The 16,152-nt window shown below is 35.0% G+C and overlaps 7 protein-coding genes across 11 annotated transcripts; 4 read left to right on the top strand and 3 right to left on the bottom strand.

Moving 5' to 3' along the window:
- The first annotated feature begins 151 nt into the window (after nucleotides 1-151).
- LOC105214165 (BTB/POZ domain-containing protein 10) lies at nucleotides 152-3,705 on the top strand. Of its 4 annotated transcripts, none has more exons than XR_003752243.2 (6): nucleotides 154-808; nucleotides 880-1,352; nucleotides 1,580-1,777; nucleotides 1,838-2,155; nucleotides 2,224-2,475; nucleotides 2,589-3,705. XR_003752243.2 is itself a non-coding variant. In XM_029039732.2 (5 exons), the coding sequence occupies exons 1-5, from the start codon at nucleotides 636-638 to the stop codon at nucleotides 2,412-2,414; spliced, it is 1,350 nt and encodes a 449-aa protein (XP_028895565.2). In that variant the 5' UTR covers nucleotides 152-635; the 3' UTR covers nucleotides 2,415-3,705. The 4 variants fall into 4 exon arrangements, 2 of the variants coding, with proteins under 2 accessions (XP_028895565.2, XP_011185731.2); XR_003752242.2 differs by having other exon boundaries at nucleotides 2,586-3,705; XM_029039732.2 differs by having other exon boundaries at nucleotides 152-808; nucleotides 1,583-1,777; nucleotides 2,224-3,705.
- Gk_0 (glycerol kinase) lies at nucleotides 2,535-6,976 on the bottom strand. The gene is made up of 6 exons (XM_029039716.2): nucleotides 6,762-6,976; nucleotides 6,554-6,701; nucleotides 6,380-6,481; nucleotides 3,217-4,109; nucleotides 2,914-3,151; nucleotides 2,535-2,852 (listed from the first exon to the last, which is right to left on the bottom strand). The coding sequence occupies exons 2-6, from the start codon at nucleotides 6,680-6,682 to the stop codon at nucleotides 2,643-2,645; spliced, it is 1,572 nt and encodes a 523-aa protein (XP_028895549.2). The 5' UTR covers nucleotides 6,683-6,701; nucleotides 6,762-6,976; the 3' UTR covers nucleotides 2,535-2,642.
- LOC105214152 (nitrilase and fragile histidine triad fusion protein NitFhit) lies at nucleotides 4,582-6,310 on the top strand. Its single transcript, XM_011187402.3, has one exon. The coding sequence runs from the start codon at nucleotides 4,702-4,704 to the stop codon at nucleotides 6,109-6,111; it is 1,410 nt and encodes a 469-aa protein (XP_011185704.2). The 5' UTR covers nucleotides 4,582-4,701; the 3' UTR covers nucleotides 6,112-6,310.
- Nucleotides 6,977-7,241: 265 nt separating the features above from the next.
- LOC105214175 (serine/threonine-protein kinase PRP4 homolog) lies at nucleotides 7,242-13,017 on the top strand. Of its 2 annotated transcripts, XR_851821.3 has the most exons (12): nucleotides 7,242-7,429; nucleotides 7,525-7,935; nucleotides 8,004-9,102; nucleotides 9,167-9,442; nucleotides 9,520-9,752; nucleotides 9,805-9,913; nucleotides 9,980-10,412; nucleotides 10,493-10,596; nucleotides 10,686-10,974; nucleotides 12,034-12,137; nucleotides 12,373-12,443; nucleotides 12,511-13,017. XR_851821.3 is itself a non-coding variant. In XM_011187439.3 (9 exons), exons 1-9 carry the CDS (start codon nucleotides 7,410-7,412, stop codon nucleotides 10,887-10,889), a joined length of 2,889 nt encoding a protein of 962 aa, XP_011185741.1. In that variant the 5' UTR covers nucleotides 7,242-7,409; the 3' UTR covers nucleotides 10,890-11,454. The 2 variants fall into 2 exon arrangements, 1 of the variants encoding a protein (XP_011185741.1); XM_011187439.3 differs by lacking the exons at nucleotides 12,034-12,137; nucleotides 12,373-12,443; nucleotides 12,511-13,017 and having other exon boundaries at nucleotides 10,686-11,454.
- A 136-nt stretch (nucleotides 13,018-13,153) lies between these two features.
- Nucleotides 13,154-14,492, bottom strand: LOC105214184 (uncharacterized protein C3orf38 homolog). Its single transcript, XM_011187456.3, has 2 exons — nucleotides 14,105-14,492; nucleotides 13,154-14,040 (listed from the first exon to the last, which is right to left on the bottom strand). Exons 1-2 carry the CDS (start codon nucleotides 14,232-14,234, stop codon nucleotides 13,232-13,234), a joined length of 939 nt encoding a protein of 312 aa, XP_011185758.1. The 5' UTR covers nucleotides 14,235-14,492; the 3' UTR covers nucleotides 13,154-13,231.
- A 54-nt stretch (nucleotides 14,493-14,546) lies between these two features.
- LOC105214200 (uncharacterized) lies at nucleotides 14,547-15,993 on the top strand. The gene is made up of 2 exons (XM_011187493.3): nucleotides 14,547-15,005; nucleotides 15,068-15,993. Exons 1-2 carry the CDS (start codon nucleotides 14,679-14,681, stop codon nucleotides 15,377-15,379), a joined length of 639 nt encoding a protein of 212 aa, XP_011185795.1. The 5' UTR covers nucleotides 14,547-14,678; the 3' UTR covers nucleotides 15,380-15,993.
- Nucleotides 15,396-15,986, bottom strand: LOC105214194 (U6 snRNA-associated Sm-like protein LSm5). Its single transcript, XM_011187479.3, has 3 exons — nucleotides 15,845-15,986; nucleotides 15,579-15,775; nucleotides 15,396-15,515 (listed from the first exon to the last, which is right to left on the bottom strand). Exons 1-3 carry the CDS (start codon nucleotides 15,891-15,893, stop codon nucleotides 15,486-15,488), a joined length of 276 nt encoding a protein of 91 aa, XP_011185781.1. The 5' UTR covers nucleotides 15,894-15,986; the 3' UTR covers nucleotides 15,396-15,485.
- Nucleotides 15,994-16,152: the final 159 nt, after the last annotated feature.

The following is a 16,152-nucleotide window of genomic DNA, read 5'->3' as shown; positions in this document are numbered from 1 at the left end:
AAAATAAAATACATATATTTTCCAATAGTTCATAAATCGAAAATAAAACATAATTTAAAAAATAATTATTAGCAACATAAACCAATTGTTGAAGTCTTCAGTTCCAATTGCATCTCTTCGATTATTGTGGGGTGTATTATGATGTTGACATTTCAGTTAAATAGATTAGAATGAAAATCGTGGTGAATAGCAATGTGAAAATTTCTAAAAATTTTAACGCTTGCTAGACATTTGTACTATACTCGATTACGCTTTGATAAAACTGCTCAAATTTTTACAGCCTTAAAATTATCTGCCAAATTATCAAGTTCTATTTAACAATTAACATTTTGGAAAAACATAACTAAATTAAAAGTTTCTTAGTCAGAAAAAAAAAACAAGAGAAGAAAGCAATCGGTACAAGGCATCAATATATTTAACACAGAAGGGGTGTGGGGTTGAATGGCTCATGTAATTTTCCAATTTCTCAAAAACAAAGGAATTATAAAAAAGTGTTATTGGGACATTGAACAAGTCAGCGAAGATAGACGAGCGGAAAGCGGTGGAAAGAACACAAGTCGAACGACCATCGACAAAGAAAAAAAGAGGGTTGGTGTTTAAGAAGCAATTATAGCTTCGTCAGTCCTACGGAAACGATGTCAACAACTTCTCCAAATTCTGGAAATAGTAGTAGTAGCAACAACAACTCTACAAAAGCGACAAAACAAAGTCAACTAGACGTCGGCGACTCGTACAGTGACAGCAGTAGTATTGAAGAAAATCTTGAGGCTGAGGAACGACGTCGTAGAATTTTGAAAAATAGAAATAGGTAAATATCTGTAGTTGTAAAATAATTTTTTCTACAAATTTCTTTAATTATTCATTCATGGGTTTCTGTAGGAGCAGTGGGTATTTACAACGTAACATTGGTAGTAAATCACAGCCCCTTCATCAGCTGACGCAACAGAGGATCAATATGAGTGCAGCAAGTGGTGCTATTCCGAAACATGACAAAACGGGCTCTGGTTTATCGAATAACACTGGATGTGGTGCTATAATGCGTCCTGGAGATCGTATTGCATTGTTAGTGGACAATGTGCGTTTCGTCATTGAACAGGCATTAGTAACTGCACATCCAAACACCATGTTAGGAACAATGTTCAGTTCAGGCTTTCAATTTGTCCATCCCAATGAACGTGGAGAATACGAAGTAGCTGAAGGCATTTCACACACAGTTTTCCGTGCTATTTTGGAGTACTATAAAAGTGGAATAATTCGCTGCCCTCCAACTGTATCTGTACCAGAACTGAAAGAGGCGTGTGATTATTTACTTATACCATTTGATGCGACCACAGTTCGTTGCCAGAATTTACGTGAGTTTTTCAATCTCATTCTTCATAATCATAAACTGATAAGCGTTATACGATTTAGAGCACACAATTTTTTATAAAGGAATCTGTACAAAATTTGTGTTATTTAGTAGCATTCTTCTCTCTCCCCTCTTTCTTTTTCGTTGTTGTTTCGACTTTTTAATACGTACTTATTTCCCCTTCCCTCATATACGTTTATGTGTTTGCACGCATGTATTGTCGTCTAAAAGGAGGTTTACTACATGAACTCAGCAACGAAGGTGCACGTCAGCAATTCGAAGTTTTCCTTGAGGATCTAATACTGCCCTTAATGGTTGCGTCTGCTCAGCGTGGTGATCGAGAATGTCATGTTGTAGTCTTGTTGGACGACGACGTTGTGGACTGGGATGAAGAATTTCCTCCACAAATGGGTGAAGAATACTGCCAAAGTACGTAATTTATAATTATTAAATATTTGTGGTAATGGCAATATTTATGTATAATTCCAGCTGTACACAGCACCGCTATGCATCGATTTTTTAAATACATTGAGAATCGGGACGTAGCCAAGCAAGTGATGAAAGATCGTGGTTTAAAAAAAATACGTTGTGGAATCGAAGGATATCCTACGCACAAAGAAAAAATTCGTCGAAGGCCAGGTGGCAGAGCTGAAGTCATTTACAGTTACGTACAACGTCCTTTCATACACATGTCCTGGGAGAAGGAGGAAGCGAAAAGTCGACACGTTGATTTTCAATGTGTTAAATCCAAATCAGTAACAAATTTGGCCGAAGCTAATGCAGATCCACCTTTGGAGCTCGACGCAAGTAATATGCATAATATAGTTATTTACATGTATGTACGTTAAAGTCAACATAATTCCTATATAAACTAGGTGGAAATCCAATAAGACCACCAGAGGTGAATATTAATGCTGAGGTACGTGTACCGTTTGTTCCTGAGGTGGCCGGCGGTGGAGGCATCGGTGCCCCCGTTGCAGTAGCTGTTGACGAAGCGGCAGGTGGTGTAATAATGCTTAACGAACTTGAACAGGCCTCTGGTGGAGCTGTCGAAGAGTCAATCTGAATGCACATGTCCTAACACACAAAACTTAGCATTTGTGAGAACACATTTATAATATGTAGACGTATGTATTTACTCTCTGATCCTTCATATGTATAACCAAATGCAACTATGATATTAATATACGTTTTCTATTTACTAAAAAATATTAATTTTTTATTTGCACCAAATTAGCAGCGGTCACCATTTCATATTGATTTAAAACAAGAATAATACATCACAATCCAAATCTTAGAAGTCGAGTTTCGAGGATTCCGTTAATGTTGAAGTATCCCAATTCATACAACGTTCCACAGCCATTTTCCACTTTTTGTAACGCATATTCCTTTCATTATTGTCTATAGTTGGTTTGAAAATGCTCACTTGGCCTGAGCTGCCAACAAGCGGTGCCGCAATGTCGTAGCTAGGTTCCACAACCATATAAGCAGCCAATGCCGCGCCCTAAAAATGGAATAAACACTTGAAGATCGGGATAAAATACATATTTTTTTAATATTCATACCAAAGCCGTTGTTTCTTGCATCTTAGCGCGCACCACATTAATGCCTACCAGATCGGCTTGCAATTGCAAAAATAGATTATTTGCGGTCATACCACCATCAACCATTAATTTCGCCATTGGTATGCCACAGTCTTTACGCATTGATTCTAAAATGTCTCGCACTTGGAAGCAGATAGCCTCAAGAGTAGCACGTACAATGTGCTCGCTCGTTGTTTCTTCACTCAGACCACAAATAGCACTGAAAATAAGGAGTATTTACTACATATTCATATTTATATCAAAGTATGTATGTAAAGGACTTACCCGCGTGCCTCTTGATTCCAATAGGGCGCATAAAGTCCACTGAATGCCGGTACAAAGTAAACATCCAATGAATTATCGACTTTGCCAGCCATCTCTTCAACTTGACTCACAGAATCGAATAACTCCAAATTATTTTTCATCCAATTTATGGCTGCGCCAGCAATCGCAACACTACCTTCTAATGCATACATTACTGGTGCGCGTGGTCCTAATTGATAACCAACTGTTGTTAGCAAACCATGCTTCGATTGAACCATAGATGTTCCTGTATTATAGAGAAGAAAGCAACCAGTTCCGTATGTAGACTTGGCGAGTCCATGGCTCAAACATTGTTGACCTACAAGTGCCGCCTGTTGATCTCCCAGACATGACGTAATGGGGACACCTTTTAAAATGCCAACCGTCACGTCACCATAATGCTCTGCGCTTGAGCGTATTTGTGGTAACATGGAGAGTGGCAAGCCAAAGAAACGCAATAGATGTGGATCCCATCTCAACGTCTCTATGTTCATTAGCATGGTACGAGAGGCATTTGTAACATCAGTTAGATGAGCTCCTCCATCGCGCCCTCCGGTTAATTTGTAAATCAACCAAGTATCGATAGTTCCAATTTGGCATGTATTTGCTTCCATTGCCCTTTGAACTTCACCGACATGGTCGCGCATCCAACGCATTTTTAACGCCGAAAAATACGGAGAAAGCGGAAGACCACATAGCGGTTTCAAATAATTGATATTACGCGACTTGTTTGGTATGGTCTCAACAAGTTCATCGACAGTACTTGAGGTACGATTGTCCAACCAAATTATTGCGTTATGTAGTGGTCTGCCCGACGCCCGATCCCATACAATAGTTGATTCCCTTTGATTAGTTATACCAATAGCGACGATGTCCTTGAATTTATAAAAATATTGTATTTATAAGGGAATAATGCATTAAAAGCATATTTAAGAAGAATATACAAAACAAATATTACTAAAAAGGTTGAAGTTAAATTACTTTGCAATAAAATATATAAATTTGTAAATATATATATTTATTTTTTATTTTTTTTTTATAAATATATAAAATATAATATATATATAAAATATTTCATATTATATATATTTCAATATTTCATAATATATATAATAAATATTTTCATATTATTACATTATTTATATTTAAACACATATATCATATTAAAAACCTCAAACTTCAAAGTTATACATGTGTAATAAATATTAATTTTGTTGATTTAAAATATAATTATTAAAAAATATAAAATACGTTCTTATACCAATATACATACTTTTTTCCTGTACAAGAAAGAATATATAAAACAACAACCCTGACACTATGGTGAATTAACATTATGTATGGTGAATAATTTTTCATTCAATCAATTTGACATTTTCAGACAAAATAAAAAGTAAACGAAGTTGAAAAATAGAAGGCGAAAACACAGTATATACTGTGAGAAAGTTTTTAAAAGTGGCCTTATCAATGCTCTTCTATCAAAGACTGAAGCGATTTGTGAGTGGAACAGTTTCCAAAAGTCATTTTCGCTCCTTCAACCATTCCTTAAGAATGTCCTCCAACCAAGCGTCCAAGGTTATTGCTATCGGGCAGATGTGTGCCACAAACAACAAGGCTCACAATATGCAGCAAGTAGAGGAGTTATTTCGCAAGGCAAAAACACAAAGTGCGAAATTCTTATTCCTTCCAGAGTGCTGTGATTTCGTCGGTGAACACCGAAAACAAACATTGGAACTGGCAGAACCTTTGGAAGGTGCAACTATGACACAGTATAAGGAATTGGCTAAAACACATCAAATGTGGGTATCACTAGGTGGTATACATGAGTCTATACTCGATGCCAACAATGATAAAACCGATAAAATATATAATACACATGTACTGGTTAATGATCTCGGTGAAGTGGTGAGCATATATCGAAAGTTGCATCTTTTTGATGTTGAAACAGAGGAAATGCGTTTTCGTGAATCAGATGTAGTGACACCAGGTCCACATCTGGTGGCTCCAGTCAACACCCCTATAGGATTATTGGGCATGCAAATATGCTATGATCTACGATTTGGTGAAGCTAGTTCTCTTTTACGCAAACTAGGAGCCCAAATACTCACATATCCGTCGGCATTCGCTTATTCGACGGGAAAAGCACATTGGGAGGTACTATTACGAGCGCGTGCCATTGAAAATCAGTCATATGTTATTGCTGCAGCTCAAAAGGGTGCACACAACTCCAAGCGCACCAGTTGGGGCCATGCTCTAGTAGTTGACCCGTGGGGAAAAGTGCTGGCGAATTGCGAGGAACAAGATTTGGCGATCGCAACAGCAGAAATTGATTTAAACAAAAATGTTTCTGTTCAAAAAAACATGCCAGTCTTTCAACATAAACGTAATGATGTCTACTCACTGACTAGCTTTGGTATGGGAACAGTAGATATTACTCAAGATCATCAGTTTGCTAAAAATATTATCAAGAAAGAAACTATATTTTACGAAACCGAGCATTGTTTTGCATTTACAAATCTGCGTTGCGTAGTGGAGGGACATGTATTGGTGTCAACAAAACGAGTGACTCAGCGTCTGGATAATTTGTTATGTCACGAAATTTGTGATCTTTTCTCAACAGTTTGTAAGGTGCAAAGAATGCTTGAGAAATTCTATCAAACAACTTCTGCAACAGTCACCGTACAGGATGGACCCGATGCCGGTCAGACGGTACCACATGTACATTTCCACATTCTACCTCGACGTCCACGGGACTTTAGCGAAAATGATCATATATATACTCGTATGGACGATCGATGTTTGGATCAACCTGATCGCTCACTTGAGGATCGTATAATGGAGGCTCAAAAGTATCGTGATTTCATGAAAGGACAATAAATTTGTATTTTGCTGTGTAGTGCTAAAATTTAACTTATATAATATACGTGGGTAAAGGGATGAACTAAGAAATGTTTTGCTTGTGAAAATTGTTATACATATTGTATTTATATATACCTAATAATATGCAAAATCAAACTATTAAAATTAAATAAAAATACATTTTGTTTAAACGATATAAAGATTATTTGATACAAGATATAGCATCCTAATAATTAGTCTGTACAAAACCTACATGGCAAGTATATAATAAATGTGTAGTATTTACCTTTAAGGAACCTCCCAGTTTCTCGAGTTTCTTTACGGCCTCCTCAATGCACTCAATTACCACATTGTATATAACAATAGGATCTTGTTCTACCCAGCCTTCCTGCAAAATTTACAATAAATGCTTCATATATTTAACAACAATACATATATGTTTAAATATTTTGAGCCGAACCTGCGGGTAAATAGATGGTACGGCAATTTGGTGATAGCAAACGACATTGTTGGTACCGGCTCGAAAAATCATGAAGCGCGCAGATGTGGTGCCTTCATCAATTGATCCCACTAGTTTTCCCAAAGACATATTGCTCAAATTGACTTTTCTATTGTTGAAAAAGGTGAACTATTTATTTTTCGTATAATGTGTTTTTTGATATTTTCACCTTGAACTTTGATATTTACGTCGATAATTTGATATTGATACCACTTTTATTGAAAGTATTTTGACAACAGCTAACAGCACGTATGAGAGAATTTGTATAATCTACATAAACATATAAACAAGTTTTTAACAGTAAGGTATTTTTTATTTATTTGTTATTTAGCCACTGTTATCGTTGTTTATCTTTTTCCGGTTATGCATAAATTTATGACACAAGAAACTGATAAGAATTGTACATAGTTGCATTTGTGGGTAGTGTACTTTAATAATCTTTGGTTCATATAAATACTTTAATTTCTATATATAGCATATGTAAAAATAATTTTTTTTTACTAATTCCTTCTATTCATGATAAATAGTATACATTTCTTTCAATAAACTCTTTAGTATTTTTCAACAAAAATATAACTCTTCTCCACTTCAATTCATTGGAGCTTATATTAAATGTCACCCTGTATTTGGGTATCAATCGCAGCTAAGATCACTTTAAGCATTGCAATATTTTCTTAGCGAATATTCGTGTGGATAAACTTTGTTTTCCACCAAGTTGTAAGATTTTTTACATAGAGTTCTATACTTAATTTATATTGACAAAAGCCAATTGGCTAGCTAAATTGTTTGGTGATTACATAAAATATATATATATATCATGTCCAGCGAAGATCAAAGGTAAAAAACTTTAGAAAACTAATTTGAGGTTATGACTCCTCCGTGTTTAATATAACAAAAGTGTGTATTTATAATGAAAAGTTTTCTCTTCGCAGTTATGACTCTAGTGATTCGACCACGGAAAAAACTAAATATGCTTCGAGTTCACACAAAAAATCTAAGAAAGAAAAGAAACATAAAAAATCAAGTAAAAGCGAAAAGTCGCATAGGAAGCACAAGAAGTCCAAGAAAAGGCACCATAAACACAGCGAGTCCTCGGTTTCTGAAGATACCGGTGACAAACATCGTAGTGGTGCACTAAATGAAAAGTTCACCGAAATAATGCACAAGGTCACCAAAGATGTCAAACCACGATCTGATCAACAGGCAAATGGAGGTAGGTTTAGTATAACAAAGCCAAATCTACAAACTGATCCTGGAAGTCTGGTGGAGGAGATTACTAAGACTATTCAAAATAATATCTATCCCACTATGGAAGTAGCGTCATCCGGTAGTGAAAGTGAAATGTAAGTTTTTATTATTTGACTATAATTTTAAGTGCGTAGTTAATTTTTACATTTTTCGCTGACTACAGTCAAAATGATGTGGCTAGTCCAGATGTTGCTATCATAGAAGACGAACTGAACCTAGAGGAATTAATGAAACAAAAGGCTTTGCTTCAAGCTCGCTTAGGTGCATACTTATCGGAATCCGATGGCGAAGGCAGTCTACCCAATGAAGTACCAATGATAAATCGTAGTGCACCCAAAGAAACGACAGACGATGAAAAAATTAGTACTGGCACCAAGCAACCAGTCAAAAAGCGGTCATTGTCATCTTCATCGTCAATCAGTAAAAATGTTATTAGTAAACAAAGTAAAAAACATATTTCAAATGAACCTGATGTTATATTATTGGATGATTCTAGCGGAGGACAACGTACTCCAGAATCTAAACGTAAACCTTCCCGTTCATATGGGACCAGTAAAGATGAGCGTATGTCATCACCACACAGGAAATCCATGGGTGAGCATTACCATCAACATCGTCATGCTCAGCAGGAGTTACAAGAAACACGTGGGCATAGTTCTCGAGACCGACACTCACATCCTGGCAAACGTAGCCGCAGTCGTTCGCAGCGTAGAGATTCGGAGACGAACATTCAACGACGTCGTGACGACAGCCACGGCCGTGGTCGAAATCGTCGTGATATGCATGATCAAAACAGAAACAAAGAGGATCTTCGTCTTGAAATAAATCGGGATAAACAGCGCGAGCGAGATACTAGCCGAGATCGAGATAGACGTGGACGAGATGATCGAATTAGGCAGCAAGAGCGTAGTGGTGGAGACAACTACGGTAACGCACGTGGTCGAGAGCGTGAAAGAGAACGTGATCGAGACCGTCGAATGCGTTCACATAGCCGTAGTAAAGTAGAATCGGATCGGCGACGCGTGGAACGGGAACGCCAACGCGATGGCAAATCCGATCGAGATGGTTGGAGAGGTGAGGATCGTGGTCGAGATCGCGATAAGGACCGATATCGTGGATCGCTTAGTGAAGGGCAGAAAGCTGAAATCAAAGACACAAGTAGTGATGATGACGGCAACATAGATATTGATATCAACGAAGATGAAGACGAAGAGGAGAAAATTATAGAGATGAGAAGAAAGCAGCGCGAGGAGTTGTTAAAAGTAATATACCACTTGCAGAGTTTCGTAAAACATTTAAAAATATTTTTTTTTCTTGTATATCTAGAAACTTGGTGGCAAGAAAGAAGCATCACTACCAAATAATACCACACATTCTCGAAGGGACCGCAGTACACCAATAAAAGATGATTTAGAAGATAATGCGCCGTTGATACAAAGCAAACAAGAAACACAAGCAACTGTAACAGAAGTGTCTGAAGTTGAGCCCAGTCATGAGGAGGATAAAGATATGGATGAAGATAAGAAAATAAAAAATACTACAAAGGAAAAACGGCCCGAGTGGGATATGTTTGCTGATCAGGATGTGGACTCTAATTTCGATGTGAGTCGATTGCTTGTAACTGTCTTCGTTTTAACCAAAATATGTACGGTTATTAATTTTAATTTTTTTACGTTTAGTCTCCTAGTACAATAGTGTTGAATAAAACGCAAATTGAAAATCCAGCATTGACAGACAACTGGGACGATGCAGAAGGGTATTATCGCGTGCGCATTGGAGAAATTCTCGACACCCGTTATGTAGTGAGTGGTTATACAGGGCAAGGTGTATTCAGTAATGTAGTGAGAGCTCGTGATCAAGCGCGTGGAAATGCCAACGTGGCTGTAAAAATTATACGTAATAACGAAATAATGTAAGAAAAGTGATTGTTATTAAATTCCCTTTTATGAAACCAATAATTTTAGGCACAAAACTGGTCTGCGTGAATTGGAGATTCTGAAGAAGTTAAATGATGCCGACCCGGAAGATAGATTCCATTGCTTGCGGCTTTTCCGTCACTTTTTCCATAAGCAGGTTAGAATGAACAATTGATAAAATTAAATAAATAATAATAATATTTATTTCTTCACATCAATTTAGCATCTTTGTATGGTGTTTGAGCCGCTGTCTATGAACCTGCGAGAAGTGCTTAAAAAGTATGGTAAAAATGTGGGTTTACACATAAAAGCGGTGCGCAGCTATACACAGCAATTGTTTTTGGCGCTTAAGCTGCTCAAAAAGACGGGTATACTCCATGCAGATATTAAGCCCGATAACATTCTAGTGAATGAGAATAATTTGTGTTTGAAACTTTGTGATTTTGGTTCGGCATCTGCCATTAATGACAACGAAATTACACCTTACCTAATATCGCGTTTCTATCGTGCACCGGAAATAATATTGGGTATTACATATGATTATGGCATTGACATGTGGTCTGCTGGTTGTACAATATACGAGTTGTATACCGGTAAAATACTCTTTAGTGGCAAGAGTAACAACCAAATGTTGAAATTCTTCATGGATTTGAAAGGTAACGTCACTAAAGCATTTATATTTTGGTTATAATTATTAAGAAATAACAAATAATATTTTTTTAATTATTCTTTTCAGGAAAAATACCAAATCGTATTATACGCAAGGGTCAGTTTAAAGATCAACATTTCGATCAGAGCTGCAACTTTCTTTATCATGAAATTGACAAAATCACTGAACGGGTAATTATTTTTCATTTATTAAATATATCAATTTAATTTTATTAACTTAAATTAATTTTATTAACATAAATTTGTTTAAATCTTCTTAGGAAAAAATCGTCGTTATGCCTGTAATAAAAGCCTCGCGAAATTTGCAGCAAGAGCTAATTGCTGACCAGAATTTACCAGACGATCAACATCGTAAAGTGACGCAACTGAAGGATTTATTGGATAATATGTTTGCACTTGATCCATCGAAACGGATTTCACTGAATCAAGCACTCACGCATCCCTTTATACAAGAAAAGATGTAGACGCTCTGTGAAAGAATGTTTTTGAAGCAAATTGAAACGATATGAGAATTAAAAACGGACGCCATACACCAGGCATACACACAATGTAATTCTTTCCTCATATGCTGCTAGCAATGTGTCTTATGGGTACATACTGGCAGTTTTAGTGTTTATTAATTAAGTATTATACAATTATTTATACACGATTTATATGAAACAACTTTTACAAATGTGCTACGTACGCAAGTGTGTACAAGCAGGCAACGGAGAAGGGTGGCAGTACTGAACACACATTAAGTTGCAGTTTAAGATTAATTAAGTTTCATTTTAGCAGTCTTGACTAGTTTGAGAAGTGTATAAGAATTACTTTTGCCAAAGTACAAAACCAATAGATTCTGTCGGCTCATGTCAACTAGTGCAGCTCTAAGTTTGAGCTACATAATATAATAACCAGCACTGCAATATAAATTGGAATGTAAATCGTATTGAAATCAGTAATTTAATAATTGTGTTTAAACATCATGGTAATATCGAAATCCAGAAGTTGTAGTATCATATTAAACGAACTTAGTTAATGTTTCAAATATTGCAAGATGTTTTCATTTTCTGTTATAGTCAAATTATGCCTATAATATTAGCACTTAATATTTACTTTTATTACACATTACAACCAATTAATTTTTTTATTATTTTTTTTTTTTTATAAATGCGGTAACACTATTTCAAATAACGCATTTAAAATATTACAATTAATGGTAATAGAATTTTTTTTTAAGTTGTAAAAAGAAATGTGTATTTTTGCATATGGTAATTTGCCATGGAATTTGAAATAATCGAAAAAAATGTGTGCAATAATATTGCGCATTGTACGAGCGTGTTAAACGGTGCGCTTCCAGTTTTGGTTGAAACATGTTCATACATGAGGGAGTTTGCAGAAAGTTTTATATTTTTATATTTTACTATTTAATAACTATATATATAAAGTTTAATTTTGATTTCCTTTCCGAAAAAATACTTAATTAAAAAAAAAAACTCACAAGTGTTGTCTTGAATAACGAAATCGTACATAAAAACATGTATAGATTGTTTCTCCCGCATGTATTAATACAAATGCTATGATTTATTTTTATTATAAACAATGCTATAGTATTTAATTTAATTTCAGAATGTCGCTGTGCAACAAACAAAAAGCGTGCAGGCGTGCTGATGCCTACCACCACATTCTGCTACGAACGAGTGTACAGCATGTTTATTATGTTTATTGCTCTGGTAATAATAATTTGGGATTGAAGAGTTTTATTTAAGCAAAATTAAATTTGAATTTGAATTTCGTAAAAATCTCCATTTCGGTGCAGCGTGAGAATCGATTTGTTTGTAGGCATATCGTCCCAAATCATTTTCTACGCCATGTTTTTCCAGTGGAGATGTAAACGAAATTATGAACTTTAAAAATGTTGTAGCATTTTTATCTAAAGTAAATATTGTTTTCTTTTAATTTTTTCAGACGGCTGTTACACAGCGATGTTAAATACTTTATAAGTAACTACTGTGTAAGAATATTGAATTTCATCGGCAGTAAGTTTATCATTTTGTAAGGTCAAGTGATATGAAATTGTTTTAAGAAATTATTTAAATTTTTAAGGAAAAGGAAGGATACATTGCCTTTTTCAAAAAATCTAACTGCTGACTTTTGCACGTTTGGAGGAGCCATGGAGTTGGAGTGAATTGAAACTACAAGGGTAAAGTACAGAAATTAAGTTAATTTGTTGGGCAAGAAAAGCGATAATAATAATTTTTTTAAACAATTAGATATTTTTAAAGTAGAAAAGTGCATAAGTTGGTTGTTCGTCCAAAACTACATTAAGTGAAAAATTTAAGTATAAAATATTTTGAGAAAGTCGTCAATTTTAATTAAGTGATTATTGTTTTTGTGCAAAAGTAATGTGCTTTATCATTTTTATTATTCAAAAACTGTCACAGTTATATGCGGAAGTGTATGCTCCTACAGGAAGAATGAAATGTAATTATGTTATATATTGATATACAGTCGAACTTCCATAATTCGAAGTTCTCCACAAATCGAACTCTTGAATTGGCAATAGAAGTCAAATTTCATTCAAATTACCTTCCTTAACTCAGCATGTCTCTCTAACACGAATTTTTTTCCGTTCAGTTCAACAAAAATCAATTAGTGAATATTTGCACCTCCACTACATGTATTGCTTTTCTTGCCGCCGACAGTTTTAAATCGTTTTTACCAACAACTTTATTTAGAAACAAATAAATACAATTCAAATCAGACTATTTTATTAAATAATCTTAGTAATTTCAAATAAATAACATAAATCTTATACGAACAAATGCTACGTAATTTCACCCTCCGGAGTTGGCAAGCAAAGCGCTTCTTTGAGTGTTTCACTTTCGCTTAAGCTAGGCATTAAAGCGGCTGTCTGACTGCGTAAAATGCATTGCATTGTTTTTACCTTCCAATTGTTCTCAGCAAATGGATCGCGAAGAAGTCCAAATGTACATTCGAATACGCCAACGCAATTTGGCTCTGTGTGTAGTGTACCACATGCTAGCACCAGCACTAAGCCATGTACATTCATGCGTCCTTGTACGCCAGCATGTGTCAGATTGGGATTGAAGTAGAAACCAAATTGTTCTTTCGTTTGTAAAAGATTTGCAATAACTTCGCTGGCACTATCACAGTGATAATCATTAATTTCATCCGTAGCAGCTATACGCAATTGAAGTTTAGCATCTGACCAAAAATCGTCAATCTTTAGTTCTTGTATATTAAGATTGCTAAAAAACCATTCTGTAAATTTGCGTGCCAGCAAATGAATGGGATAGTGTGATTCTTTGTCATGCCAATCGGCAGGCTGCGTCACAACAGCCCGTTCAACTGGATTTAATACAGTTCTTTCTGCCACATATGGTAAAGTAGTTTCATTTTCATATGTATCAGTATTCTGAGTTGTTGTGTGTTCATTTTGACTAGAATTCCAGTATTCTATGATTTTACTAATTAATGCGCCTTTGGTGAAATCTGCATTGACTTGTATTTTCCTCTGATGCAGATATCTAAATAGCATTTCTCGAGTTATGGCTCGTTTGTTAAGCAAAGTTAGAGTATCACCGATTTGTATATATATATAATCTAGTGCTTCTGTAAGTGGAAATAAATAGATTAGTGTTTGAAGGAATTATTGAACTTGTCTATGGTTTTATACCTTGCGTTGTTGTTACATCGCATATATTTTTTGTCACTGATCTCGCCACTTGTAGTAATACTGGTACATTTTGTTCCTCCTTTACCAAGAAGTCCACGATTCCTAGTTTTTCTTGATCAGTGATTGGCATGATGCATCCTTAAAATTGGTGCAACTTAATATCCTTTTTATTCTCACAACAGAATGAAATTAAACAAATGGGTCAGTTGTTTTCTGCGTAAACAGGGTTGCATAGAACTTGTTAAAAAATATGACAAATGCACATTATTGTCCTTTAGCTAGTACTTTTTCGTAAAAAAGAACTAATGTAAATTAAAAAAAAAAAAGAAACAATAATAATAGAAATAATCTTAAATTAGACTTAAACCAAAAGTTTTTATAACCTCCGTATGATTACTCATCTATGTAAAGTCATATTGTTCATCACTATTGCTACTGTCATTTTATGTTTTGACATTTCTTGCTGTCAATTTAATTGAAGCAGTCTTCAATTTGTTTGTGCAACATTTAGTGGATAAAATATTATTTTTATTGAGCTCATCATTGTGCAATAAAAAACTTTGAATAATTGAAAATGCGTTTAGTTGAGAAAAATGAGGAGCGCGCTTTTATCATTGAATGCCTTAAAGTATACAAATCCCTTCCAGCGTTATGGGACGCAAAATCACCGGAATACCGCAAGAAAGATAAAAAGAATGAAGCTTATGAGATTTTGGTACGTAAATTTCGAGAGAAATATGCAAACATAAATCGGAAAGATGTGACCAAAAAAATTAATACGTTGCGCACCAATTTCCGCAAAGAAGTAAAACGTCTCTCGCAAGATAGGCGCGATGCTTCCAAGTTATGGTACTTTGATGAGATGAAGTTTCTGATAGACCAGATCGAAACGAAGGAAGAGGTAAGCTACCAACAATATCTGTATAACAGCTAATTTAACACAAATGTATGTTTATTTAATAGAATTTTCAAATCATGTACGACGATGGGGAACCGTTGAATATAGAAATCATTGATGAATCTTCCTCTACACAACCCGATAAAAGTATCAAGCTCAATAAAAGTGAATATGTAATGCAGTCGAGCGCTGTGAATATTGCAAATACTGGCCCCTTAGGTGAATATGAACTTAAGTTGGCTGAAACTTGGGCTATGGAACTGCAAAAGATGACACCCGAACAACAGATTTACGCTAAGAAAGCCATCAATGATATAATTTATGAAGGGCAACTTGGTAATTTGTATCGCGACTGTGTGCAAATTTACCCGCCATGAATAAATATGAGACAACTTGTATAGCTTCGAAAATGTATTCAATAGTAGATACTTAATGCTAAAGTTAAAACTCTAAATATGTTTAATTTTTCTACCACACGTCACTTTATTCCGGTATATCGCCGCCGGGCACTAACTATAAAAGAAAACATGTAATATAAATAAATGAAGAATATAAAGAAATCTTTAAAATATTTACCATGGTTATGTTATTGCCATTGAGTAGAATTTGATCGAGTTTAGTTATACGTCTACCTTCTGGCGTATTTTCGTACTCTGTCACATCATCCAATAACATATTTACGAAATCATCAAATCCCAATAATGTGCCAACCATCTCTTTATCATTCTTCATTATAATATGTATGCGAGAGCCAATACATTTGTCCACAAGTTCTATGCAAGTAAGTAGTAAACGTTAATTGCAGTTTATTGTATATTATAGATATAGATAGAGATACTTACCAAGTGGTAATAGAGTTGAGACATTTGAAGGCGGTGGTACGGCAGTCATGTTTCACTTATTTTGTTGATTTAATAAATTTAACAAAAATAGTATTGAACACAAAAGCGATTAACAAAACGCGGCGCTATTTTAACAGCTGTGCACTAAATGTCATAGTTTATGCCGGCAATGTAGGGTTGCCTAGCAATGCTGAAATTTAAAGTGTTTGGAAGTAATAGAGTAATCGGTTAGCGATGCTGTTTGTTATTAATTAAAAATTAAGGAATTTGTAGATATTAAATTATTAAAATATGTCTGTATGGTATAA

This window comes from Zeugodacus cucurbitae, chromosome 4 (assembly GCF_028554725.1).
Source record: "Zeugodacus cucurbitae isolate PBARC_wt_2022May chromosome 4, idZeuCucr1.2, whole genome shotgun sequence".
NCBI lineage: Eukaryota > Metazoa > Arthropoda > Insecta > Diptera > Tephritidae > Zeugodacus > Zeugodacus cucurbitae.
Note: the sequence above shows the minus strand (reverse complement) of the source record. Positions and strands in the feature narration are given on the sequence as shown.

Bases quoted from the DNA above. Each gene is read 5' to 3' on its own strand.
- LOC105214165 (XM_011187429.3), top strand. From the start codon at position 636: ATGTCAACAACTTCTCCAAATTCTGGAAATAGTAGTAGTAGCAACAAC. The intron at 1,353-1,579 runs GTGAGTTTTTCA...GTCGTCTAAAAG, and splicing joins AGTTCGTTGCCAGAATTTAC to GAGGTTTACTACATGAACTC. The intron at 2,156-2,223 runs GTAATATGCATA...TATATAAACTAG, and splicing joins ACCTTTGGAGCTCGACGCAA to GTGGAAATCCAATAAGACCA.
- LOC105214152 (XM_011187402.3), top strand. From the start codon at position 4,702: ATGCTCTTCTATCAAAGACTGAAGCGATTTGTGAGTGGAACAGTTTCC.
- Gk_0 (XM_029039716.2), bottom strand. From the start codon at position 6,682: ATGTCTTTGGGAAAACTAGTGGGATCAATTGATGAAGGCACCACATCT. The intron at 6,482-6,553 runs GTTCGGCTCAAA...TAAATTTTGCAG, and splicing joins TACCATCTATTTACCCGCAG to GAAGGCTGGGTAGAACAAGA. The intron at 4,110-6,379 runs GTAAATACTACA...TATAAATTCAAG, and splicing joins AACTGGGAGGTTCCTTAAAG to GACATCGTCGCTATTGGTAT.
- LOC105214175 (XM_011187439.3), top strand. From the start codon at position 7,410: ATGTCCAGCGAAGATCAAAG. The intron at 9,753-9,804 runs GTAAGAAAAGTG...CAATAATTTTAG, and splicing joins ATACGTAATAACGAAATAAT to GCACAAAACTGGTCTGCGTG. The intron at 9,914-9,979 runs GTTAGAATGAAC...ACATCAATTTAG, and splicing joins GTCACTTTTTCCATAAGCAG to CATCTTTGTATGGTGTTTGA.
- LOC105214184 (XM_011187456.3), bottom strand. From the start codon at position 14,234: ATGCCAATCACTGATCAAGAAAAACTAGGAATCGTGGACTTCTTGGTA. The intron at 14,041-14,104 runs GTATAAAACCAT...TTCCACTTACAG, and splicing joins CGATGTAACAACAACGCAAG to AAGCACTAGATTATATATAT.
- LOC105214200 (XM_011187493.3), top strand. From the start codon at position 14,679: ATGCGTTTAGTTGAGAAAAATGAGGAGCGCGCTTTTATCATTGAATGC. The intron at 15,006-15,067 runs GTAAGCTACCAA...TTTATTTAATAG, and splicing joins AGATCGAAACGAAGGAAGAG to AATTTTCAAATCATGTACGA.
- LOC105214194 (XM_011187479.3), bottom strand. From the start codon at position 15,893: ATGACTGCCGTACCACCGCCTTCAAATGTCTCAACTCTATTACCACTT. The intron at 15,776-15,844 runs GTAAGTATCTCT...TTACTTGCATAG, and splicing joins CTCAACTCTATTACCACTTG to AACTTGTGGACAAATGTATT. The intron at 15,516-15,578 runs GTAAATATTTTA...TTTCTTTTATAG, and splicing joins ATGGCAATAACATAACCATG to TTAGTGCCCGGCGGCGATAT.